Below are 26,635 nucleotides of genomic sequence, written 5' to 3' on the forward strand. Positions count from 1 at the left end.
CAGCCCTATGCCGCAGGCAGGCAAGTGGTAAGCCAATACGATACCTCCATCGTGGGAGTATGGTTGGCTCAGAACCTCCCCACATTGTGCGATTGGACTGAGTCCCTGCAACAGCTATTTGGGGACTGAGCTCGACGGTGCATGGCAGCCGTTTGGTGGTGGGACCCCACTACACGTTCTCAAGAGTCCACAAGCACCCATGGGTTTAACAAGATTCTAAATAAATAGCCATGGGGGGAAGAGCTGGAGAGGTGGTATGGCATTGCAGTCCAATATGCACGAAGGTATGTGCGCTGCATTCAAAATGCGCGTGCTCCCATCTGTCCGTCACTCAGAGATTAACTTCTAGATACCCAAGAGTTCTCCAAAATGGGGATAGAGACAAGGACAAAATGAAGGAGGGGGAAGGAACCATGAACCACACTGAACTCCTTTTAGGAAGGGCGAGGTAAAAAAAATGTGCTAGATTGATATGGATTAAATAGTAAGAATTGTACAAGAAGGGGACCCATGAGGATTCATGGAGGAGGAGGAGGAGAAGTGTTGATTTTTATATTCCGATTTTCTCTACCACTTAAGGAAGAATCAAACCGGCTTACAATCACCTTTCCCCTCCCCACAACAGACACCCTGTGAGGTAGGTGGGGCTGAGAGAGTGTGACTAGCCCAAGGTCACCCAGCTGGCTTCATGTGGGGAAACCAACCCAGTTCACCAGATTAGCGTCAGCCACACATGTGGAGGGGTGGGGAATCAAACCTGGTTCTTCTGATTAAAGTCCACTGCTCTAAACCACTGCTCTTAACCGCTACACCACACTGGCTCTCATTCCCCCCCCCCCCAGTTCTGGCTTGTCCCCCACCCCCCCCCCCCGTTGCTGCCTCGTCATCCTTCAGATGCCATTGTAAGCTGCTACAGCAACTGAAAATATCACCTGAACTCCATGATATGTGGCAAGGGTATGTGTCTTTGCATGTACTTTGCATGTATAATATCGTTATTGACTTTTTGGAGGGTTTTTTTACATATCTGGATTTTTCTGGAGTTTTTTTTACATATCAAGATTTCTCTGGAAACGTGTGCTCCCCTCCTTCCTTTTTTAAGAAACCTAATAGATGTAGCAATCGGGGCTGTATTTGTTCCATCACCTTCCAAAAAGTAGAATGAAAAAGGCTGTTGTGACATCAGTGGAGCAATTCTTCCCCTCCCCTTTTCTCTCTGTTTGCATACTGGAGCAGTTCGACCTCTGCACAGGCAGCAAAGCATTGCCCAATCAGTACAAGGATTGCCCGGTAGGCAGTTTTGCAACAGCCGGTACTCTACGTTCTCCACGCTCGAGGTGAGAAGAAAACCAAACCTGCCAATTACGGAAAGGCCTGGCCCTCCTGAATCGCATTCCAGTGCACAACATATAGAACCACAAATCTATTAATTGCAGGGCCACACACACACACACCAATCCCCAATTCCGTTCCCTTGTTTCTTCCAAATTCGGCCATGGGTTTTGATTCATTTGCATCTTTCTCTCCCCTCCCCGTACTAACGGGCATGTGTATAGAGCACTACCATCAAACATACAGGAGCCCCGTGGCGCAGAGTGTTAAGCTGCAGTACTGCAGTCAAAAGCTCTGCAGTCAAAAGCTCGAACCTGAGTTCGATCCTGACAGAAGTTGGTTTCAGGTAGCCGGCTCAAGGTTGACTCAGCCTTCCAAGCCTTCCATCCTTCCGAGGTCAGTTAAATGAGTACCCAGCTTGCTGGGGGTAAAGGGAAGATGACAGGGGAAGGCACTGGCAAACAAAGTCTGCCTTGTAAACGTCGGGATGTGACGTCACCCCATGGGTCAGGAATGACCCGGTGCTTGCACAGGGGACCTTTACCTTTACCTTTTATCAAACAGGCTTCCTCGGGAGGTGGTGAGCTCTCCTTCCCTGGAGGTATTTAAGCAGAGGCTAGATGGCCATCTGTCAGCAAGGCTGAATCTATGACCTTAGGCAGATCGTGAGAGGGAGGGCACCTTGGCCATCTTCTGGGCATGGAGTAGGGGGGTCACTGGGTGTGTGTGAGGGGGGAGGTAGTTGTGAATTTCCTGTCTTGTGCAGGGGTTGGACTAGATGACCCTGGTGGCCCCTTCCAACTCTATGATTCTAAGGATTTCTAATATATTTTTTCTGCTTTCGAAAAGAAAGAAAAAAGACCAAGGAAATGAAACTCTGGAAACTGGGGAGAACCTTATGTACATAACTGCCATCAAGTTGCAGCCGACTTATGGCAACCCCAGCAAGGGGCTTTCAAGGTAAGTGAGAAGCAGCGGTGGTTTGCCATTGCCTTTCTCTGCAGAGTTTTCCTTAGTGGTCTCCCTTCCAAGTACCTACCATGGATAGCTTCCGAGATCTGACACGTTTGGCCTATATCACACAGCCTTTTCGCCTGGGTGAAAAACTTGGAGGAGAAAAATTACAGAGCTGCCAACTTTATTGAGCTGAGATGCTGCAGTTTTAATGTCCAAATAGTCAGAGACAGAGGCCTTTTAGGCATGGTGTGTTTCCATTGGATCTGCTACTCTCTAACTGCACTATATGCAGTCGAATCCTGAAAACACTATGCACAGAAACCTTTCCCCCCGGCAAAATTCCAGGAGTACCTCGTGATCAATTATGCAACCCCAGGGAAAATGCAGAGCTTCTGAGCCACGCGGGAGTTACTCCCCCAATAAACGCTGCTTTGTAATTTGCTGTAATGTATTTTTAAAAAATACTTCACCAGCCCCCACCAGCCTCACAGCAGGATTCTTTCATTTGATCTGAACCGAGTGGCCATTTTACAGCCAAAGCAGAGAAGGGTCTGGACAAACCCGCCCCCCGACCCATTTGTTTCTGGCTATCTCAATGCAGGGGTCTTCCACACTTAAAAGGGGAGGGCAGCAAATCAGCCCGGCTCTGTTCGATCCTGCCAAGGCCTGAAACTGACTATCATTCGTTGTGGAACTGACAAATGAGCAGCCTCATAGATCATTTGTGACTATTTCAGCATCCTCTTGATAATCCTGCACTCGCAAACAAAACAAAAAAACAAAAACTGTTGGATCGGTCTAAATCTGAAACTGACCAACACTCACTGTGAACTTGACTAAATATGCAGCCTCCTAGATGGTTTTTGTGACTGTTTCAGAATCCTCTCCTGCGATAACAAACAAACAAACAAAAAAGATGGCTTATAGGGGGAGGGGTTGAAGTGAGGATGGGCATGGGGAGCTAAACCCCAAAGCAAGCCTATGCACAGGATTAGCCGTTGAATCGGGCTCGACGCAGTCCTTAAACTCGGGGTAAAACAGCGTCCTGAAAAATGCACGGGGAGCGTGAGGTGACTTTTGAAGGTCAGAAAATGCAAGCATAATCAAAACGAAGCCCCGAAGTAGTTGGGTGACCAAGGCAGGAGAGAGACAGTGAGCCCTGGAGACAATTTGTAATCTTTGCTTTATTTACAAGCATACAAGTAGGACATAGGCACTCCTTCAAGCAGGCAGCACATCTCCCAATGGAATGTCCTATCCTGATTCCTGAGAGAAGAATTTTTGGTTCCAGCTCTCTCTTTTCCAGTTCTAAAGAGTCTGTTGTTACTTGTGCCTGCAGAACTCTCACAGTGTCTATGTAAAATGTCTACTCAGGAAAATATTCAGTCATTTTTTTAAAAAAAGTAACATGCTTGGATTAAATACTGTTGGGTGAAACCGCTCAGAGTAATCGAGTGGCCAAGCTTAGCAATATCTGTGCCAGTTTCTCTCTCACTGATCATGATCAGCAGGCGACCAGCTGTGACCCAAGTGGTAATAAAACTGGAACCATTCTGTTTTAGTGGACCATTAACATGGGTCGGTAACAGAGCAGGCCTTTCCCCCCACCCCTCGCTGAAAGGGCATTGCAATATAGAACACATTCAATTGTTATCATGAGTGTATCCTAATTTTTAAAAACCCAACGTCCCAAACTCAGTGGCTTGGTCCTGGCAACCGGGCAGCCCTCGTTTAACTATAGTCAGTTTTTAAAACCAGAATTCATCTTGCAGATCCTTGACAAGTGCTGGTTTCATCACCATTGTTGCCTCCCACGCCCCACCCGTGATTGCCGTTGTTACCAGGCAGGGAACAAGCTGGGATTGAACCAGAATTTGCATGTCGTGTGGAGCTACAGTTAAGATCGACTGTATTTAACCAGCCGACTTCAAACCGTGGTTTCAGTTTCTTGCTTGATGTATCCTCCCTGGCCATAGTCAGTGGAGTGGTCTGATTTGGATGGTCCTACTAACCCTGGTTTGGTGCGGCCTCTGAACCAAATTTATGGCTCAAATTAGATACTGAGTTATGCCATGCTTTTATGCTAATTACAGTTGGAAAATCCATCTCCCAGTTTGAGGTTTTGTATGGTTAGGCAAGCCATGGTTAAGAGCTGCTGTCAATTCCCGTCTCTTCAGCTCTCCAGAGACCTCGGGAGATGGCACAGTAGCTGTCACAGCAGCTTGTTGATGTGCACGTTGCACCAAACCTTAGTTAGCACAGACCATGGTTTACAAGCCCACGGTTTGGTCTATGATTCTGATTAGCCAGCCAAGCGTAACTCGCCGATGTCTCTCAATCTGGAGGTCTCACTAACCTTAGTTCAAGGTTCCTTGACCCTGGTTTAGCATGATGTATCAGTGAAAACTGGAATATCCTGTTGTTCAGGATTGTATGTACTGAATTTGAAAACTGATTGAATACATGAAAGCGACACACACAAGCAAGTCCAAGGAAGATGCCACAAGAATGGGAATGTCCCTGCTATTGGCTGAATCTCCTAGTTGTCTTCTCAGTCACCTGTTGGAACACACATTCCTAGACTAATAGCTTTTTAAGCTGAATTGCGAATCTTGCTCCTCATGTCCAGGAGAGTCAAGATTCCAGTTCACAGTGCCTATCAGGTTTTTATCCAGCCCTCCTTCTAGGAATCCAGCACAACTTATGCAGCTTTCCTCTCCTCTATCCAGCTGCCACTCTGACATGTCTTCTGTTGGCATGGAGGTCATTGCACTGGAATTACTGGAAAGAGTCTCTCTGGCCTTCCTCGCATTGAGCCCCTTGGAATTTCGGAAACTGTCTTGGGGTTTCAAGGAGCTTTCCGTGCCTGTGGAAGAGCCTGACGGGATATCAGTGACAGTACGGCATTTTCCAGGGCAGCAGCAGCAGAGTAAGCTCACGACCGCTCTCCTCACTTCCTTGCTTCTGAAGGAGTAGATGATGGGATTGATGAATGAGTTGGCCACCGCCAAGGTCAAAGCCCAGTCCAAGTGTTTGTGAAGCTTCCAGCTCCTCGTCTCAGGAAAGATGTCCATCAGTAGGAGGATGAAGAGGGGGAACCAGCAACAAATAAAAGCAAAAAGGATTATCAACACTGTCGTCAGCAGCCGTAGCGACCTCTTGCGGCCAGACTTCGATGTCACTTGCCAGGTGCTTCTTTGGACCTGGCGATAGATGGAGACATACAGTACCACTATGCTTGCCAAGATAATCATGAACATGACCACCGAGAAGTTAATGTAGTTCTTGGAGTAGAGGGGCAGCAGCGTGGAGCAGCTGGGCAAATCGCAAACGCAGTTCCAGCCTAATAAAGGGAGCAAGCCAATGATGACAGCCAGGACCCAGCAGAAGCATAAGAGACCTCTCAGGCGGGCCTTCTTGCTGGCCTCGTTCTCGGCAATGGACCTCACCATGGTGCTGTAGCGCTCGATCGCGGTCACTAACAGGCTGAAGGTGGAGGCTGCCAGGGCGACAAAGAGGACCCCCTCCCGGAGGAACCACATCGTGGGTGACAGGTGGAAGGTCCTGCTGCCGGACAGGCAGAGATTGGCCATATAGGCCACCCCAGTCAAGAGGTCACTGAGCGTGATGCTGGCGATGCACGAGTAGACCCACCGGCGGGCTCGCAATTTTCGAACGAGGGCCGTGAGCACCAGCAAGTTCACCAGGATGATGAGGCAGCCGGCAGTGAGAAAGACCACCTTAAGAGTACCCATGTTGTCTTGCCGGGGTCGCCGCCCATCCATTCTCCCGGTGAGGTTGTAGTGGTGCAGGATGAGTTTGCTGTTATCTGCGGTGGCATAGTGAAGGCAGAGGTCCGTGCCACGGACCAAACCGAGCTGGGCCTCCAGGAGCTCTGTGGGAAGTGTCGAAGGCGGGGAGGAGGAAGACTCCCAGATACGCCCCCCGCCAGGCATCTCCCTGAAAACTAAACCGTCCGAGGGATCCGAATGGAATCAATTTATTATTGCATGAAGGGCAGATGTCTGAGCAAAAGTGAAGGTCAGGGCAGTGACTGCCTCAGCCTCCGACCAAAGAAATCCAGCGCCCACTGCCGTAAGTGTTACAGCAGCGGATGCAAAATGGCATTCGAGCTTGCAGTAGAGGAGGCAATCGTCGTGGGTGATGAGGGAGATGGTGTAAGGACCAGAGGTTAATGGATGTGCACCTGGAGAAAGAGAACCAGCGGGGTGAAGACCAGAATTCCTTGCACCATTTGCAGCAGAATCAGTGTCAAGCAGGTCACAGCCCCCCTGGAAAGACGGTGGCACGAAGCTCTCCCGCAGTCGCTCACAGTTCTACAAAAGATAGTGAAGAAAACAGGTAAACAAGGGAGGTTCTCAAAATGATAAGAGGTTACCGGAGGGCACGGTTTCCTGTTGTTGAAGATTTCCTCCAGCTAGTGACATCACCTCTACCAATGCCTCTGTGTGTGTGTGTGTGTGTGTGTTGTTTTTTAAGGTGGGTGCCAGAAATTCGTAGTAAAATGCAGCTGATTTACGGTTCTGAGTCTTCTCCAAATCAGTGCATGGGGGGAGGTGAACACACATGAACACATGAAGCTGCCTTCTACTGAATCAGACCCCCCTCGATCCATCAAAGTCGGTATTGTCTGCTCAGACCGGCAGCAGCTCTCCAGGGTCTCAGGCAGGGGTCTTTTCACATCACCTACCTGCCTGGTCCCTTTAACTGGAGATGCCCCTGGGGATTGAACCTGAGACCTTCTGCATGCCAAGCAGATGCTCTACCACTGAGCCACGGCCCCTCAGGTGGGAGGGCTATTTGCCCTCAACAGCAAGGACGAGGGTGGGGGGAGAGTAATTTTCTGCAAGGTAACAGATAGGCACCAGGTTCTGCAGAACCTGCTCTTTCATACGCCCAACACATTTTGAGATTCCGGGTTGTTTCACTCATCTGGAAATGGGCTTGAGCACATTCCAACCACTTAGGTGACTTGGGAACTGGCTGTTTAAAGGGCCGTTTAGCCCCCACACATCCCTGTCGGGACACTGGAAATCTGTCTGGATTGAGTTGTTTGCAACCTGTCGTTTACTTATCCGCTGCACGATTTCTGTACTGCACTAAGTATATTCCCCTTTCCTCTTGTGCATTGCTGGTTCCAACACATTATCTTAAGTTGGACCAGAACCAACGGGTTGAAATTAAATCAAAAGAGTTTCTGTCTAGACGTTAGGAAGAATTTTCTAACAGTGAGAGAGGTTCCTCAGTGGAACAGGCTTCCTTGGGAGGTGGTGAGCTCTCCTTCCCTGGAGGTTTTTAAGCAGAGGCTACATGGCCATCTGTCAGCAATGCTGATTCTATGACCTTAAGCAGATGATGAGAGGGGAGGGCATCTTGGCCATCTTCTGGACATGGAGTAGGGGTCACTGGATGTGTGTAAGGGGAGGTAGTTGTGAATTTCCTGCATTGTGCAGGGGGTTGGACTAGATGACCCTGGTAGTCCCAACTCTATGATTCTATGCTTCTATAAGCATACCCCTCAGGGTAAATTTAAAACTTATTATTATTATTTGCACATAGAAACTAGTTGCCTTCCTGATTCGGGACATGTTGGTTTAAAATACAGAGCATTTTGTAAAATAACAAACTCGTGAAGGATTCCCCCACCCCCGAGACCTTCTAGATTAACCCCTTTCTCCAAAAACAGGATTATAAGATCCCAAGGACCTTCTGGCGAGCCTCTCTCATCACGTGACCAGCAAGATGTGCTCTTGCAGAAACCAAATTTTGATAGTATAGTCATTTCCTCTGAAACACAGGCAAAGGGGGTCCTTTTAACCCCCTCCCCCCAGAGGCGACCAGCAACACAGCCTCAATTTTGCCACTCCACTTCATCCTGAACAACTCACAAACTTTATCTTCAGAGCGTTGCTCTTCCACTGTGGGGGGGGGGGTTGTGACCAACGAATGGGTGGCACACAACCCCACTCTAGGGGGTTTGCGCCACTGGCAACACCCCCCCCCCCTTTCAGGTAGGAGGTTTAAGAGAAAGCAAAAGACAGTCTGCGCTTTCAAGCACACTGAATAATCCACTTTCAATCCACTTTCAATGCACTTTAATGATTGTTTGCAAGGGGGTTTTGCCCTTTCACACAGCAAAATCCAGCTGCAAAGTGCACTGAAAGCGGATTGAAGTGCATTGTTCGGCATGTGTGAAAGCACCCTGTGTGAAAGAGGAGAAAAAGGGCAGGGGCACAGATGCAGAGCAAGAAAGGCCTCATATAGTTTGCATGCAGAAGAGGGGATTTGGCTGGTGCAGCTTTTCCCTTCCTTGTGGGACAAGGTGCATTGATCAAACTCCCCCCTTCAACACAACCGTCAGAGATGCGGCTGCTGCTTGTCACTCGAGAGCAATCATTTCCAAACTGCTCTGCCGTTCCTCCAAAGCTTATTGGGGATTCCCCAGTAACGGCAGTCATAGTCCCCTGCAAGGTAGCTGCTGATTTCCCCCTGCACTACATGGCTGGGGAGGGGGGTGAGCTTTGGGGCACTCTCAAGGCAGCCCCCTCCCCCAGGACCCTATGCAAGATGGATGCACCCTAGAGCACAGCCCATAATTCTTGGCAAAGCATAATTCTGCAGCAAGTGTGCAGAGGATCCTGGCAGAGCGCTCAATGTGGGAAGATCAAAAGTTTGAAGTACCACAAGAAGGAGACAAACAGATACCGCTGTAGGGTTAAAGGTTGAACTTGAGAAGGTTAGAGATAAATGCTGTATGACCCCAGTGTGGGAGGCATAAACAGGGCATGCTCTGAGCGCACTGGAGTGGTATTGCCATATTCCTTTCAAATATATATATTAAGGTGAAAAAAATCATGTGGGGTGGTTAAAGAAAGATAAAAACTATGCAGGAATCTCTCCATGAAAAGCTGCATGTGGCATCAAGGATCAATGAAGCCCTGGCATCTGATGTAGTTGCAAAAAGCTGGGTGTGGGGTGTTTGCGACTGGTATGGATCAGGGACCCAGTTCTGGGGAAGAGGTTTAACTCTGGCACAGTTTCCCGTCCCTCTTGCAGCTGCTTTGGGCTGCGCTGGCAGGAAAAAATAAAAAAAGACAGGCCTGAAATCAGTGCCTGTCTTTTTCCCCCAAGCAGGGCTTAAAGCAGCTACAGGAGGAGGGATTTTCAATCTGGAAAACAGAATAAGGGGGGAAGAGATAAGACCCACCTTTTCAGTCTGCATTTTGTGCCTGAATTACATATTGGGAAGGGTCTAAACTGTAGGCCCCTCCATGACGCAAAGAGAGCAAAGGGGAATGAGGGACAAGTGAAATGGTTCCATGCTCCAGGCTGAGGTGAAAGGCTGAAGATGGTTCAGTAGAAGATGTGAAAGGGGGGATTACGGAGATTGACAGTAAAGGGGAAAAGCTGGATTGAAAGGGGGACAGGTGGATGTATCTAGGAACGGATGGAGCTGCTGGATTAAGGCCCGCATCCTCCTCCTCATCCCATCTTGACTCACCTGCTCAGACGGATGCCACTCCTGCTCTCTGCTCCAAACAGTGATTGACTGGCCAAGTGCCCATGTGGCTGCCTGGTTTTGTCAGCGGCGTTTCCCCTACCTAGCAGACAAGAGGAAGGAGCCGTTGCTACACACACAGTGAGCTGTAAAACCACATTTTACAGGATGGACCCCACCCAAACGGGTAAGGGGAGGGGGAAGGAAACGGCCAGCACCGCTGGCTAGAGCCGCTCAAGTCTTCGGGGAGGGAGAGGGGCCCCCCTCGGACTCCCCTTTCCCCCCAAATCCTGTGGGTTCCTTCTCAAATTGGGCGAGGGGAAACACGCTTCCCTGAGCCAATGGATATTAGAAATTGTTTTGCAATACACAGAGGGCAAGTGGTACATTATGTTGTTGTTGTTGTTGAAAATGCAGAGAAGAGCTGGATCACATGCGTGGGGCCAGAGATTTCCCCAAATTTCTCTTGTGATCAAGCGCGTCTCTAACATTTGCATCCGGCAGGCACAGTTCTAACCACCACCCCCTTCATTGTTGAAGGGCTCACTCTCCAAAGGAAAAGCCCCAAGTTGATTCCACGTGGTCACCTTTCTCCTACTGTTGAAGAATCCATAGCCAGCTGCAAGCAGAATTGCAGCAGGGGGGGTCCATACAACCCCTCACATGGCTGTAAATAACCATCGAGGCCCATCCCCAAACGTCCCATTCTACTTCACTCTGCAATCATCTCATTTAAGCTGTTAATTTCCTCTCTCTCTCTTTTGGTCCACAGATGCTGCTGCATCTGCATGCTTGACTAATAACTTCCTAGTCTTTGCTTAATTCACTACTTCCTGTCCGCTTGTTTACTTGTACTCATTCCTGAATGAGATACTTAATTGGTTTCCTTTCCCTGTGCTCAGGGAAGGCGTTAGTGACTGCTTTTCTCTTTTCAGCCAGACCCCTAGCTCCTTATGATTTGGTTATTGTGCAGTTAGGATCCTAAAAGGAAGAACGATATGATGAAGAAAAGCGGTAACCCCATGCTTCTCAAGCCGTATCAAACCTGCAGCTAGTAAAGAGGCCTTTCAGTTTTACTGAGTAATACTCAGGATCGTGGAGAACGTTGCTCAGGTTGAATGTGCATCACAGTCCTGCCGTTTGGTGCACACGCTTGAACACATGAACACATGAAACTGCCTTATACTGAATCAGACCTTTGGTCCATCAAAGTCAGTATTGTCTACTCAGATCGGCAGCAGCTCTCCAGGGTCTCAGACTGAGGTCTTTCCCATCACCTACCTGCCTAGTCCCTTTAACTGGAGATGCCAGGGATTGAACCTGGGACCTTCTGCATGCCAAGCAGATGCTCTGCCACTGAGGCACAGCCCCCCCCCCATGGTCACATGAACACATGAAGCTGCCTTATACTGAATCAGATCTTTGGTCCATCAAAGTCAGTATTGTCTACTCAGACCGGCAGTAGCTCTCCAGGGTCTCAGGCAGGGGTCTTTCACACCACCTACTTGCCTAGTCCCTTTAACTGGAGATGCCGAGGATTGAACCTGGGACCTTCTGCATGCCAAGCAGAGGCTCTACCATTGAGCCTCGGCCCCTTGCCTTTGTTCTAAGCCAGAGACGATCCAAGCCGGTTGTTCCTTTTGTGTGTGTGTGTGTTTTCGTGGCTCAAAGGGACCGCTTGTTCTATGATCTGGAAGCTGCAGAATGCACCTAGAAAACGATGGAGGCTCAATGCTGCCGCCGGCATCCTGAATACAGAATGCTTGATGGCCAAGCTCCATGTTCAGGTTTTTAATGAGCTGGGTCCAGGCCAACCCGTTTGTACTTCAGGTCCGGACCCAATTTGGGTTCCCCACAGCTGTGCAAAAGCTGCAGGGAATGATTTCTTAAAGGGAGCCCAAACAGACTTGGAATGCTTCCACAGGGTGGGAGCATTCCTGTCTCCTCCCCAGCCATTTTCCTGTGCAGAAACAGCATCGGGGGGGTTATTAGTGAGTCAGTTGTCTTGCTAGGAGTCTTGCAATATTGACTTATTTAGCAATACACACCTGAGTAAGCAGGGAAGACTAGTATCTAAAGCTACATTGTTCTGAACATATTGTGTGGTGCAGCCCTTTAGAGGTAACCGAAGATGTGAATGTAAACGGTTTGGGCTGTAGCTTGCTCAGGTATAGAAAATGCACATTTAGGCCTATGAAACCACTTTTGAGATTGTGACATGATTGTGACCTCCAGGACTGACCTGCCATGTAGGGCTGTTGAATTAAAAAAAATTCGGTATAGTTCGGATTCGGCAGAATTCGGCCCGTTTAGATTCGGGATATGCCGAAGTCCGAACTCCCCCACTTCGGGTCCGTTCAATTCGGCGGGAATTCAAAGTTCGGGGAAAAAATTCGGCCGAATAAAGCCATTAAAAACACAATCGCGCCTTTCCGCGGCTCTGGGGGGGGCATTTTTGGGGTTAGAGGTCCCAAACTTTCAGCAGAGCTTCAAAGGACGTTTATTGAAAGACTTCCCAAGTTTTGTAAAGATTGGGTCAGGGGGGGCTGAGATATGGGCCCTGAAAGGGGTTCCCCCCACCCTTAATGTGCATCTCTCAGCAGAGCTTGCCGCCCACGCACAAAGCTCCCAGCCCTGACAACAGTTTGCAAAGCAACTGCAAAGCAACACAACCTTGTAAAACAACACCTTTGCAACAGGGAAAACCAGAAGACACACAACTGAAACCTCCCCCCTCAAACCAGGGAGCGAGAGACTCGAGGGGGAACACACACCCCAGGCAGAACCGACAAAAGCCCCCTTTGGCTTCCCCCCCACCCACAGAAACTGCTCCCTCCCCACACACACACAGACTCTGCTTCCCCCCCCCCCCACACACACACATACACAGGAGAAAAATTATAGATTAAAGCCCCCAAAGGGGTCTTACTGTGGCTGTCTTCTGTTCCATCAGGAGGGGCTGGGGAGGACTTGTAATCCAAGATGATTCCAATTAGGCACGGGACATTTTGCTCTGGAGATGCACACACAGGATCGGCTGATCCATTCATCCCAATAGGGGAAAGGGGAAAGCCCATATCTCGAGACCCCCCGACCCAATGTTCACAAAACTTGGGTGGTCTCTTAAGAACACTTGTCTGAAACTCCGCTCAAAGTTTGGGATCTGCACCCCCAAAAATGCGCCCCCTGCAGCCACGGAAAGAGAAAAGAGGGGAGGCAATATTTCTGCCCCCACTGAACCCATCTTTACAAAACTTGGGTGGTATCTTAAGAATAATTGTCTGAAGCTATGCTGAAAATTTGGGGGCTATATCCCCAAAAAAGCGCCCCCTGCAGCCACATAAATGGAAAAGGGGGGGAGGGAAAAGGGGGAGAGCCCATATCTCGAGACCCCCTGACCCAATGTTTACAAAACTTGTGGTGTATCTTAAGAAGCTTCATCTGAAGCTCCACTGAAAGTTTTGTGTCTGTACCCCAAAAAATACGCCCCCTGCAGCCACAGAAAGGAGCAAATGTGCACAAGCACCACCACCCCACACACACGAGGATTTCGCTCTCTCTCTCTCTCTCCCTGGCCGGGCGCACATCAGCTGATTCCTCCAGTACTCAATCCTGACTGATTGGCCAGAAGAAGACCCAGCTTGGCCACCGATTGGCCGGGGGAGAAGAATGCTGCTTACTGACGGTTATGCTGCTTACTGATGGCCCTGAATTTGCCGGATTTATTCGCGAACTCCCGAACTCGCTGAATTCGGCCCCCCCCCGGTTGCCCGCCAGTTTTGAGTTCGGTTCCTCCCGAACTAAAAACCACCGAATCAGGGGAAATTCGCTGATTTTCAGTTAGGGCCGAACCGAATCAACAGCCCTACTGCCATGACCTTTACTCTTCTGTTCTTGATGGATTTCTAATCATTATCATGACCTCATTATCTCCTTTGCCATGGCAGACTGCATGCTGCTTCACGAGAGAGCTTGTGCCGAGCAATCACAGAGGAGCACACACAAAGCTCCCTTAAAGGTTGCCAGGTCCCTTTTTGCCACCGGTGGGAGGTTTTTGGGGCAAAGACTGAGGAGGGAGGGGTTTGGGGAGGGGAGGGACTTCAGTGCCATAGAGTCCAGTTGCCAAAGCGGTCCTTTTCTCCAGGGGAACTGATCTCTATCGGCTGGAGATCAGTTGTAATAACAGGAGATCTCCAGCTAGTACCTGGAGGTTGGCAACCCTACTTATACTGAATGAGACCCTCAGTCCATTACCGTCAGCCTTGCCTCTGCCTCATTTGCCTTGAAAGCCTCTTGCTGGGGTCGCCAATCACCTGCAACTTGATGGCTAGGGTAGCCCACCTCCAGGTGGTGGCTGGAGATCTCTCGCTATTACAACTGATCTCCAGGCAGTAGTAATCAGTTCCCCTGGAGAAAATGGCCGCTTTGGCAATTGGACTCTATGGCACTGAAGTCCCTCCCCTCCCCAAACCCCGACCCTCCTCAGGCTCTGCCCCCAAAATCTCCAGGTATTTCCCCACCCAGAGCTGGCAACCGTATTGATGGCGCGCGCACACACAAGTCTTTTGAAGATGACAGAGCAATAGTATACATTCTTGCTGAGATCTTTTTGAGCCTATTGTACCTTATTTTGCAAACTATTACCAAGCACTGCTGCTGAAATATTTTAAACTATTAGACACTTTAAATGCTGATAACCTGCTTCTCATGCAGTCCACCCGGGAGCCATATTCTTTAACAGAAATGAATGGCCTGTATCTCACCACTTGACTCAGCGAAATCTGAAGGGGGAAACGTCTGTTAGATGAAGAGCTGCTTCCATCAGAGGAAAGCTCTTTAGGCCGGGGGAAGTCTTCAGGCTTGGTTGAGTGAAGTGGCAGGACTTAGGCCAATATCCTCTTTGTATTTGTGGGTTAAGCATAAGACCGTAATTGTAAAATCGTGGGCAAGTAGTATACCTGCCGACTGGCTTTCTCCTTGCATAACTTACACTTTCCATGTGCAAAGTGTCTCCCTTGAGGATGTAAAAACATTCACCAGTGAATAAACATTATGACCACAAAAAAAAAAGGTAATGGTCTCAAGCCAACAGCACTGATTCATGCAGAGACACTGTAGGTAGCCTCTTCTCTGGGTTAGTGCTTCGGTGCTCACAGGAGCCTTTAATTATTCAGCGAGTGTATATTATGGCTCCCAACCTCCAGGTGAGGCTTTTGGAGTTCTTCCAGACTAATCTCCACACTACAGCAACTAATCCCCCTTGAGAAAATGGCTGCTTTGAAGAGTGAACTCTGTGGCATTATTACACTGTGAAGGGTCCCCTCCCATCCCCAAATCCCACCTTCCCCCAACCCCAAACCTCCAGGAATTTCACAACCCAGAGCTGGCAACATAATCATTTTGGTTGCTCTTTTCTGCACCTTCTCAAGCTCTTCAATATCCTTTTTTAGGTGTGGTGGCCAGAACTGTACATGGTATTCCAAGAGTGGTCTCACCATAGATTTGTACAAAGGAAGTATGATACCAGCAGTTTTATTGTCTATTCCTCGTCTAATTGTGGCCAGCATGGAATTTGCTGTTTTCACAGCAGCCGCACACTGGGTTGACATCTTCATCGAGCTATCCACTACTGCCCCAAGATCCCTTTCTTGATCTGTCACTATCAGCACAGATCCCATCAGTGCATACGTGAAGTTGTATATTCCGTTTATATTTTGTGGCAGACACCAAAGGCAGAACTTTTGGGGAGAAACGGGTTCCCTTCGCTTGAGAAATTTCCATCATCCCCAAACCCAAGTTTTCTTTTCTTTTTTTTAAATTTCTCTTAGGGATTGGTGAAGCACTCTGGTGTGCCCGTGGGATAGACTCTCACATCTTCCAGATTCCACCATCAGCTTATGCCACATTGCAAACTTCCTCCATTGGATCAACAAAACTACATGAAGAGGGCAGAAAGTAGAGAATGCTGAGCTAGGACTTGAACCATCTTCAGTTTCCTGCTTACCTGATTTTTGATAAAGTGTGGTTTGTAGACCAGGAAGGGTGGAGACGCATGAGGTTTAAGTTTGAAAACATGGTAGCTTCTTCGTTGGATGTTTGAATCGGGCTTCCTCTTAGCCTCGCAAGTTGCGCAACGGATGACAACTCTATCGTCAGCAGCGCCAAGTCAGCGATCGGTCTTGATCCTACCCTACACTATTTAGCTTAATTATTTTAATTACTGAAGGCTACATTTGTATAATTCACCCAGGTGGTGGCTGGAGATCTCCTGGAATTACAACTGATCTCCAGATGACAGAGATCAGTTCTCCTGGAGAAAATGGCTGCTTTGGCAATTGGGCTCTATGGCATTATACCATGCTGAAGTCCCTTCCCTCCCCAGACTCCACCCCCAGAATCTCCAGGAATTTTCCAACCTGGAGCTGGCAACCCTATTCATTCACCTTATCTTTTAAAAACCTGAGGAGTAAATCATAGGATCATAGAGTTGGACGGGATCACCAGGGTCATCTAGTCCAACCCCCTGCACAATGCAGGAAATTCACAACTACCTCCCCAACATACCCCAGTGACCCCTACTCCATGCCCAGAAGATGGCCAAGATGCCCTCCTTCTCTTGATCTGCCTAAGGTCATAGAAACAGCATTGCTGGCAGATGGCCATCTAACCTCCAGGGAAGGAGAGCTCCACTAACCTCCAGGAAAGGAGCTGTTCCACTGAGGAACCGCTCTCACTGTCAGGAAGTTATTCCTAATGTCTAGACGGAAACTCTTTTGATTTAACTTCAACCCGTTGGTTCTGGTCCGACCTTCTGGGGCAACAGAGAACAACTTGGCACCATCCTCTCTATGTGACAGTCCCTCAAGTACTTGAAGATGGTTCTCCTATCCCTCTCAGTCTTCTCCTCTTCAGGCTAAACACACCCAGCTCCTTCAGCCTTTCCTCATAGGACTTGGTCTCCAGACCCCTTCATCTTTGCTGCTATCTGTACCATCTCATAGGCCTTCAAATGGGTGCTGCGTAGGGTTGCCAGCTCCGGGTTGGGACATACCTGGAGATTTTGGGGGGAGGAACCTGAGGAGGGCAGGGTTTGGGGAGGGACTTCTACGCCATGGAGTCCAGTTGCCAAAGTGGCCATTTTCTCCAGGGGAACAGATCTCTATCCGCTGGAGGTCAGTTGTAATAGCGGGAGATCTTCAGCTATTACCTGGAGGTTGGCAACCCTAGTGGGACAGTGTGTTCTTCCCCTTTACAAGGATCCTTTACAAGGATCATCCAGCTTTCAGCTTCTGCCTTCCTAGCCTATGGCCAGGTCACCTCTCTATAGTTACCATGCATTTTCTTTCTCCTCAGAGCAAGTGTGGTGCAGTGGTCAGGAGTGTTGGATTCCATCTGGATCAACCCCGGTTTGAATCCCCACTCTTCCATGGAAGCTCGTTGGATGACCTTGGGCCAGCCGCACACTCTCAGCCTTACCTACCTCACAGGGTTATTGTGAGGATAAAATAGAGGAGAGGAGAATGGTGACTTTGGGTCCCCACTGGGGGGAAATCAAGTAAGTGAAATAAATGAAATGAAAATAAATGAAGTAAAATGCATAATTTCTACATCACGAATCTGTTTCTATTTTATCTGAGGGTATCTTTAGATTTCCACTCACGTCATCTTACACTCTCTTCCCACAGATACTAAAGGGAGAATTGGGAATATAATATTGTGTGTGTGTGTATAGATATAAAAATTCTCAACACAGCTCCATCTGTGGATACTTAAATCTGGAGACTGAGACCACAAACCGACAAAACAGATCTTTCTACAAACCCGAGGAAAGCCCCAGGTTTGCAGAAACAGCTGAAATTTAATAAAATACAATGGGGAAGGGGGTAAAAATACCCCCAAAATAACAGAAGCTGCACTTGTATATTTAAGAAAAAGATTTCATTGGCATTGTGAGAACTGCTAGGCAATCACAAAAATATTGCCAGTCTTCAAACTTTTTTTCTGTCAGTAAAAGGCAAGAGGAGGGCCTTTTCTGGGACTATTTTAGACTCCTGTCCACTTTTAATCTGCATAAAATGGAGGAGAGGAGAATTGCATTTTTTGTCACTTCTGGCCCCAGACTGCTTCTGTTCATCCCCTGATTTCTGCACACATTTTTGTGCCTTTAGTTTTCACTTCGGTTTTCTTGAGGTTTTTGTTTCCTGGATTTTCCCGGTTCTTTTGAGACCACTTATACCACAATCTTTTTCTGGAAGCTGCTTTTGAGTTGCCTCTTTCCTTGTGAGCAATGTTTCCGTCGGTTTTCTTTGTTCCACCCACCCTCACCCACCTCTGACCCACTTCTCAATTATTAAGATTGTCACCCTAGTCAAACCACGCGCACTTCCCCCCCACCGGCTCTGAAGATGAGTGGCTTAGTTTTTGATTTTGTTCAAAAAACGTCTCTGAAATATCTATATATCAATATAGCCGTTGTACTAATAGGTCGAGAAAGTCTTCTGAATTCCCAGCTTTCTTTTTTTTTTAAGTAAATCTCTAGCCTCTTCCCTTGAGGAGGTATGCCTTGCCCCTTATATCTCTGCAAAGGGAGGGGACAGAGACTTAATTTTTTAAATGAAAGCTGGGAATTCAGAGAACCTGTTTAACCTATCTTTACAATGGTATACTGGTATTTCGTTATTTTAGTGCCTTTTAAAAAATACAGCCATGATATCAATATAAGCATGCACAAGAAAATAAACGTGGGGAGGGTTGCTGTGATTGCCAACAATGTTGACAGCACCCTCCCTTGAAGATCCTGGTTATCAAAGGCACACGCAGAAGGACATAAATTGATTCCACAAGTGTGAAAATGCAGAGGGGGGCCCGACACGTGGAAGAATCATGCCCAAACCGATTCCAATGCTTGCGGATTGACTGCCAATCAAGGCAGGAGTAAGTCGAGCGTGTGGAAAAACCCTGAGATAGTTCTCAAGGGGAATCAGACTGATTCATGGAAGAAAGATCAATTAGTGGATCTTAGCCATGATGTAACCTCCATGTCCAGGGGCATTGTACCTCTGAATACCCCTTGATGGAGGCAGCAAAATTGGGGAGACTGTGGGCTCCATGCCTTCCTTTTTGTCTTTCCATAGGCATACGGTTGGCCCCTGGATGAAGCGGGATGCTGGACGTTCGGTGTGATCCAGCAGGATGTTGTCTATGTTCTGAGCCATCCCTTTGCCATGCTGACCTATTCATGCTTTGACCTATAGGTCATGCTCTGACCTATTCATGCTTTGACAACCGCACTGTGTTTTGCTGACTGGTAAACTGTGTGTTCTGGTCTGGCAGTGGGTAGAAATTCTGCCTCTGTCCATCTTACCCTCCCCTCCCCCATTGCCTTGGTATCTCATCTGTCACATAAGAAGGGTTTGCAAATTAGTTAGAGGAGTGCATGGTTAGAGATTAGAAGCTGGCAGTGCGAATACCCAGGACGCTGTTTGGATCATTCCCCATAAAAGTCCTACAGCTCTGTAAGCCCTTGTTAGTATCGACAGCTATTTAGTTTGGTGTGATGTTCAGGATGGAACAGAAGAACTGAAACACCTGTCTACTGCTTCTTCAAATGTGCAAGTGTGAGGAGATGGATCAGGACCATATGAAGGACCTAAAGGGCAGGAATGGTTCCACCAGATTTTTCCCTCTCATAATGCCAGAACGTGGGGTCATCTGCTGAAGCTGGAGGGTGAGCGATTCAAAACAGACAAAAGGAAATATTTCATCACACAACACATAGTTAAATTGTGGAACTCCCTGCCCCAGGATGTGCTGTTGGCTGCCAACTTGGAAGGCTTGAAGAGGGGAGTGGACATGTTTATGGAGGAGAGGGCTATCCATGGTTAGTGATCCAAATGGATACTAGTCATGATGCATACCTATTCTCTCCAGTATTAGAGGAGCAGGCCTATTCTATTAGGTGCTGTGGAACGCAGGCAGGATAATGCTGCTGCAGCCGTCTTGCTTCGGGGCTTCCTGGAGGCACCTCGTTGGCCACTGTGTGAACAGACTGCTGGACTTGATGGGCCTGGGTCTGATCCAGCAGGGCTCTTCTTACATGCGTATGTTCTTATCATCCCAAAGAGGACTCAAGAGGGTACCAATCATCCCGAATGCACAATATAAACAGCTTTCTTTGCAACAATCTCTCATCCACATTATTTCTCTTGTCCCCTCCCCAAAGACCAGACCTCAAACTGATCATCTTTGTCTGTAACTGCAGAGATGGCAGATACAACAGGCGGAAAGATCTGATGGTATCCCCTCGTGGCTTCAACCGTCACTAGCCGGTCGATAAAATACGAAGATGAGAGCCAGACAGATCAAGTTGCCACAGTGTTAGAAGAACACCCCAGGGAAGGAGTCCGAAATGGAGCACTACCCGAGTCTGGGTTTCTTCCTTCTGGCCTCCTTAGCTGCCCATGTGGCCTTTGGTGGTAAGTAGCACATTCCTGCTCTGTGGTTAATCTGCTTATTGGGGAGAATCCCAACTGTCTCCCATTTTGACCCTGTGTTGTTCTACGTACAGCACATTGTTTATTTGGGGGAATTATTTATCACAAGGTACACTGATTTCCCAACAGCATTATTTATCTGTGTAAACTACGCAAAAGTATCTCAGTGGGCAGAGACAACCTACTGGCTTCCTCTCTCACAATAGACACCTTGTGAGGTAGGTGGGGCTGAGAGAGTTCAGAGAGAACTGTGACTAGCCCAAGGTCACCCAGCTGGCTTCATGTGGAGGAATGGAGAAACCAACCCGGTTCGCCAGATTAGCGTTCGCTGCTCATGTGGAGGAAAGGGGAATCAAACCCCGTTCTCCAGATTAGAATCCACTGCTCTTAACCACTACACCACACTGGGACGAGCCAAACCATTTTGCACAGGGATAAACCCCACACATTTTTGGAGCCAGATATTTTGAGACACAATGCAAATTTTATTTATGGAATTCTTTAACTCATCTGGAGTTAAAATGCATTCATGCAAGCTATTTTCAGAAGACAAATTGAAGAAACGCCAAATGGAGCCTCATTTGTTGGAAGCAGTCTGCCTCCAGTTGCCGGAACCAAATGACTTGCCTGGGAATTTCCCAAGGCTTTTGTCTGGCCATGGTTGAACGCTGGAGTAGTGGGGTTAGATTACTGGACAAAGATTTGGGAGAACCGGGTTCAAAATCCCACTCTGCTATGAAGTTCACTGGATGATCTTCAGCAAGTCTTAGCCTCAGCTCCCTCACAGGGTTGTTTGGAGGATGAAACTAAGAGGAGCAGAGAACCATGTATGTTACTTTGAGTTTCTTGAAGGAAGGGTAGGATTAAAAAGGCATTAGATAGATTTGAATGGCTTTAGTCTGATCCAGCACAAGAAGTCCTGTGTTCCTAATCAACGGGTCTCACTCCGACCGAAACTCCATCTGTTTCCAAGCAAGGCAAACCCACATCCAGTTTTGGTGTATTTCAGGCACTCTACGCAGCCAGATCGTCGGAGGGCACGAAGCCCCCCCACACTCTCGACCTTATGTAGCAGCTCTGAAAATAGGTGGAAATTTTGGCTGCGGGGGCTTCCTGGTGGCCCCTCAGTGGGTGATGTCTGCAGCCCACTGCAACGGGTGAGTCCTCTGGTGGAGTCCAGAAGGTCCATCAGGCGGTAGCCGGTGGAGGGGAAGGGGCCGGGAGAGGCTGTGTGGGGACGGGTCTGAGTTCCAGGATGTGTAGGGGTTGTGTCCCAGGCGTCAACAGGTCGTGAACCACAGCTGGTACATTTGATCCAAATTGGCTTTTTGTCTTCCTTTTCTTTTCCCAAGAGACATCCTTGTCATTCTGGGAGCTCATGATCTGAACGCTGTAGAAGACACCCAGCAAGTGTTCGGTGTGGAAAGTGCTCATGAACATCCAGACTACAAGCTATATGGTGGAACGCCATACAATGACATTCTTCTCCTGAAGGTAAGAGGAAAGGTCTTCAGGTGGCACTCACACACACACACACACACAGTGGTTAGGAGTGGCGGACTGTAATCTGGGGAACAGGTTGGATTCCCCACTCCTCCTCATGAAGCCAGTTGGATGACCTTGGGCCAGTCACAGCTCTCTCTGAACACTTTCAGCCCCACCTACCTTGCAAGGTGTCTGTTGTGGGGAGAGGAAGGTGATTTTTAGTTGGTTTGAGACTCCTTAAAGATGGAGAAAATTGGGGTACAAAATCCCCCTTCTCTTCTTCTTCTTCCTCCTCCCTTAGTGGCCGGGAGCGCCAGGGATACTTTGCAGGGCCAGCCCAGTTCTCTTGCAAGTAGAGACTGCTGAAGAAATCATAACTTCATACAATACTGGTTTACTTGCAAAAACTCAGATTGGGGGAGCAGAGTATTAGAGTTCAAGAGAAATTAATTTTATTTGTGAAAAGGATTTGGGGGGGGGTAAACCTTGTCAGCTTCAACTGGAAAACACAAGGGTGGAAATGTAGCCACACAACAGGCTAGATATTCTCAGGGGATTCATGAAGCCATTTATGAATTCCAGAAATGATCCATCATCTTTTCTGTTCTTCACTCTGGTCACCGTCTGGGGCATCACAAAGGAACTGGCAGCTTGCCAGGAGAAGTGCTTGTCTGAAGTACCAACTAGGGCTGTGCAAAAAAATAATAATAATCCGGTAAATTTAGGATTTGGGTTTATTGGACCAGATTCGTTTTTTTTAGGGGGGGAACCTGAAATAAGCCAAATTCCCATACCAGTAAATATAGGAGTTCAGCTTTTCCCCAAGTTTTCCCGAAAAATTCGGGTCCAATGAAGCCTATGGGGCTTTCCGCGGTTCCTGGGGAGCATTTTTGCAGGTAGAGCCCCCAAATATTCAGCATGGCTCCAAGGGACTCTCCTTGCAAGAACCCCCAAGTTTGGTGAAGATTGGGTCAGGGGGTCCGGAGTTATGGGGTCTGGAAGGGGTCGCCCCCATCCTCCTCCATAGAAAAGAAATAGCGAAGTGGCTGTATTCAGATTCTTTAGTGGGAACTTCGCTGTGTATCTCTATGGAGGAGCCGGGCTTTAAACCATGGGAAAGTTTGCCCGGCTCCTCCATAGAGATACATAGCGAAGTTCCCACTAAAGAATCGGAATACAGCCACTTCGCTATTTCTTTTCTATGGAGGAGGATAGGGGCGACCCCTTCCAGACCCCATAACTCCAGACCCCCTGACCTAATCTTCACCAAACTTGGGAATCATGCAAGGAGAGCCCCTTGGAACCATGCTGAAAAGATGGGGACTCTACCTGCAAAAATGCCACCCCAGGAGCTGTGGAGAGCCGTTCCTGAAAAAGGCAGATATTTATCCTGCTTTTTCGGGGTTTGCAAATTCGGCTTCGCCATCTTCCCCAAACCCGAAATTTACTGACATGGCATTTTTTCAGTATTTTTTGGGTTCGCGTTTATCGATATGCAGAGCCCTAGTAGCAACACCAAGAGGAGGTTGCTCACCGTCTCCCTGACTGAGACACTTTGCTGAAATTTCTTTCCAACCAGCTTCTGTTTCTCCTGCTTCTCAACTTCAGCTGTGGTTTTGTCTTCCAGTTATTCCCATTACAGAATCACAACTCATGTTCCTGTCATTAGGTCACCTGTTGTTTCCTGCATGTCACATAAGGTTACCAATTATGGCATGGAAATTTCCTGGAGATTTGGGGGGTGGAGCTCGGGGACGGACCTGCACGGGGCATAATGCCATAGAGTCCAATTGCCAAAGCTGCTGTTTTCTCCTGGGGAACTGATTTCTGTAGTCTGGAGATCCGCTGTAATTCCGGGAGAGCTCCAGGACCTACCTGGACTTGGCAACCCTCATATCTCAGCTCTTTTCCCTTGTTTAGCTCAAAAAGACCACTCTGTCAGCGGCTCCTAAGAAGGTGGGCTACTGAGGGCAGGTAATTTTTCAGCACTAACGTTCTCCCTTCTGTTTCCTTGCCGACAGCTGGATCGCGAAGCCAAGCTCAACAAATACGTCCAAGTCATTCCTTTACCACAGACCGAAAACGATCTCCCCAAAAACACAGAATGTGTTGTCGCGGGCTGGGGACGCATCGACGACCGGTATGAAGGCACATCCAAGCTTTTTATGACCAACGTCACCTTCCCTGGCCGCAGGAAGTGCCTGCAGTTCTTCCCAGAACTCACCGACGGCATGGTTTGCGCAGGGGGCCGCTCCAAGCTCTGTGATGTCAGCAACGTGAGTGCCGCCATCTTGGTTTCCCCCCCCCCAAAAAAATGTCAAGCTTCCCAAGTCCTTGGGAGGTTTCAAGATGTGCTGGTTAGTTAAATCGGCCCTTTGGCCTCCTCTTAACTAGGGTCACCAATCCCCACGTGGTGGCTGGAGATCTCCTTCTATTAGAACTGATCTGCAGCCAATGGAGATCAGTTCCTGTGGAGGAAATGGCTGCTTTGGACATTGGGACTTTAGCTTCCGAAATTTCTTCTTCTGTCAAACTAAGACGTTTTTGCTTGTTTGATATTTTTAATTTTCTCAATGTAACTCGACCCCAACCCTCTTTCCCAACATAGCCCATCCACAAAAGAAGAAAAGTCTACATGCACACACACACAGAGGCAGCAAAGAGTTGACATTTTTTTTAAAGGGAGAGTGAGAAGGGGGAGGATGTGAGAGGCAGTAATGTGGATCCAGCTAAACAAGAAATGGAGAAGGTGAGGCATCACCCCTCAAGGAAAGCCTCCTATCGAGGCAGATCCCTTGGGGTCGCAAGAGCCACTGATTACATAATCTTATGTTTGTGGCACACAAACAGCATAGACAGAATTTTGCAAGTGTCTAGATTTAGGGACCGCAACTTGGGAAATTTCTTCTTCCGTCAAACTAAGGTGTTTTTGTTTGCCTGATATGTTTAATTTTCTCAGGGGGATTCCGGAAGCGCTCTGGTGTGCAATGGAGCCGCTCACGGGGTTGTCTCCTTCGGCTTCCAAGTGCCACCGTCAGTTTACACCCGTGTCGCTGACTACCTTCCTTGGATCAGAAAGGTCATGGGGCAAGGCCAGGAAAGGCCAGAACCACCCGCCTTCTGAACCGCCTTCACGCCATTCCCAGCTTCAGCAGACCTGCTTCGTGTCCCCCGTTGGGGAGAGTTAGGCCAGCCTGATTCAGCAAGACAGACATGATCTCTGAGCAAGAGACAGGGCCAGTTCTTATTCTGGGGATTGTGGGGGTGGGGGGGTCAGGACTACCTGGTTGACCTCCAGATGCTAGCCAATCAGTACCTTCCACAACTGGCTTTCGGTACCAGTTTTCAGAATCCCCCTCTCCCAGTAGCGCCATCCTAGAGAAAACCGCATTTGCACAAATGGCATGGGAGCACCTCCAAAGTAGCCCTGCACTGCCCTACAACTATTATGTCTGTCTTCACTTTGCCCCAGCTTGTCTTTTCCTCTGGGCCAGTTTCTTTAACATGCCCTTTGATCAGTGAGGCCCACCAGAGTGCAAACGACCCAGGTTGCACCAGATATAAAGTGTGTGTGTGTGTGGAGGGGTAATCAGAGGTAACTTTCTCCCCCCACCCCCTGTACCTTTGTGCATGTACACTATGCGCTCCTCTGGCTGGAGTGAACTGGCTTTGCGTCCCTTTTGCTGAACGATTCATGAAATAAACCACCCTTGCATTTCAAACCTGCGTCTTTGTTATGGTGTCCCCGCAGCCCAGCTGATCCTACTAGCCTAATGTTTTTCTTTTTATATATATATATATTTTTTATTATTTTTATAATAAAACAAACAAAAAAAATAAAAAAATTAAAAAAACAAAAAAATAATACATATAAAAAGAAAAGAAAAACACATGTTCAGCGCACTACTTATCCACTAATACAATATTCAATTCACTAAATTCCATCGTGCCCTGAATCCAAATCCCACCCCCCCACCACAGTGCCCTTCACCATTGGACTTCCGATGGAGTGTTATGACATTACAAAATAAAATATCTATAATTATATCATATTTAAAATCATATTATACTATAGTTCGTTAACTATACTTTTAAAATCCGTTTTTGCCACTTTATCCCAATATGCGGTGGCCTTTGACCATGTAGATTTAAATTCCTCCATATCTTTACCATGTAAAGAAGCTGTAATTTTGGCCATCCGCATATACATCCATAATTTTTCTCTCCACTCTTTAATTGAAGGTTTATTTGTTTGCTGCCATTTTTTTGCAATTATAATTCTTGCTGCTGCAAAACTATATTGAGATATGACTCTATCACCTTTATCTAAATCTTTTTTTGAAATACCCAATAAGCAAAAGGCGGGATCGCTCTTGATTATTAATTTAATCAGATTATTAGTTTCATTCAAAACTAATCTCCAAAACCTCCTTATTTTTTTACAAAACCACCAAACATGCATAAATGTACCTATTTCCATACCACATTTCCAACATAAAGCTTCATCTTCTTTCTTCATTTTACCTAACAATACTGGGGTTATATGCCATCTATAAAACATTTTATACAAATTCTCTCTTATTTCATTTGAAATGGTAAACTTAAATTCCTTTTTCCATAAATTTTCCCATATTTCCAAATCTATATTATAACCTAAATCTCTCATCCATTTCAACATCACCGGCTTAATCTTTTCTTGTTCTAAATTTATTTCTATAAGTAATTTATATACCCTCCCCATCAATCCTTTATTGCCCTTAGATAGTATAATCTCAAATTTCGATTTGGTTTGATTAAAACCCAACTTGTTATCTTTATTAAAAACATCTCTTAATTTATAATACATAAA

General features: G+C 47.6%; 2 protein-coding genes across 2 annotated transcripts; one reads left to right on the forward strand and one right to left on the reverse strand.

The window, feature by feature from the left end:
- Positions 1-4,871: 4,871 nt before the first annotated feature.
- On the reverse strand, positions 4,872-6,245 carry S1PR4 (sphingosine-1-phosphate receptor 4). Its single transcript, XM_056867610.1, has one exon. It carries the CDS (start codon positions 6,243-6,245, stop codon positions 4,872-4,874), a length of 1,374 nt encoding a protein of 457 aa, XP_056723588.1.
- A 13,971-nt stretch (positions 6,246-20,216) lies between these two features.
- LOC130473834 (mast cell protease 2-like) lies at positions 20,217-24,910 on the forward strand. Its single transcript, XM_056845446.1, has 5 exons — positions 20,217-20,283; positions 21,311-21,458; positions 21,654-21,795; positions 23,808-24,062; positions 24,746-24,910. The coding sequence occupies exons 1-5, from the start codon at positions 20,217-20,219 to the stop codon at positions 24,908-24,910; spliced, it is 777 nt and encodes a 258-aa protein (XP_056701424.1).
- The last annotated feature ends 1,725 nt before the right edge of the window (positions 24,911-26,635 follow it).

This window comes from Euleptes europaea, chromosome 2 (assembly GCF_029931775.1).
Source record: "Euleptes europaea isolate rEulEur1 chromosome 2, rEulEur1.hap1, whole genome shotgun sequence".
Classification (NCBI taxonomy): Eukaryota; Metazoa; Chordata; class Lepidosauria; order Squamata; family Sphaerodactylidae; genus Euleptes; species Euleptes europaea.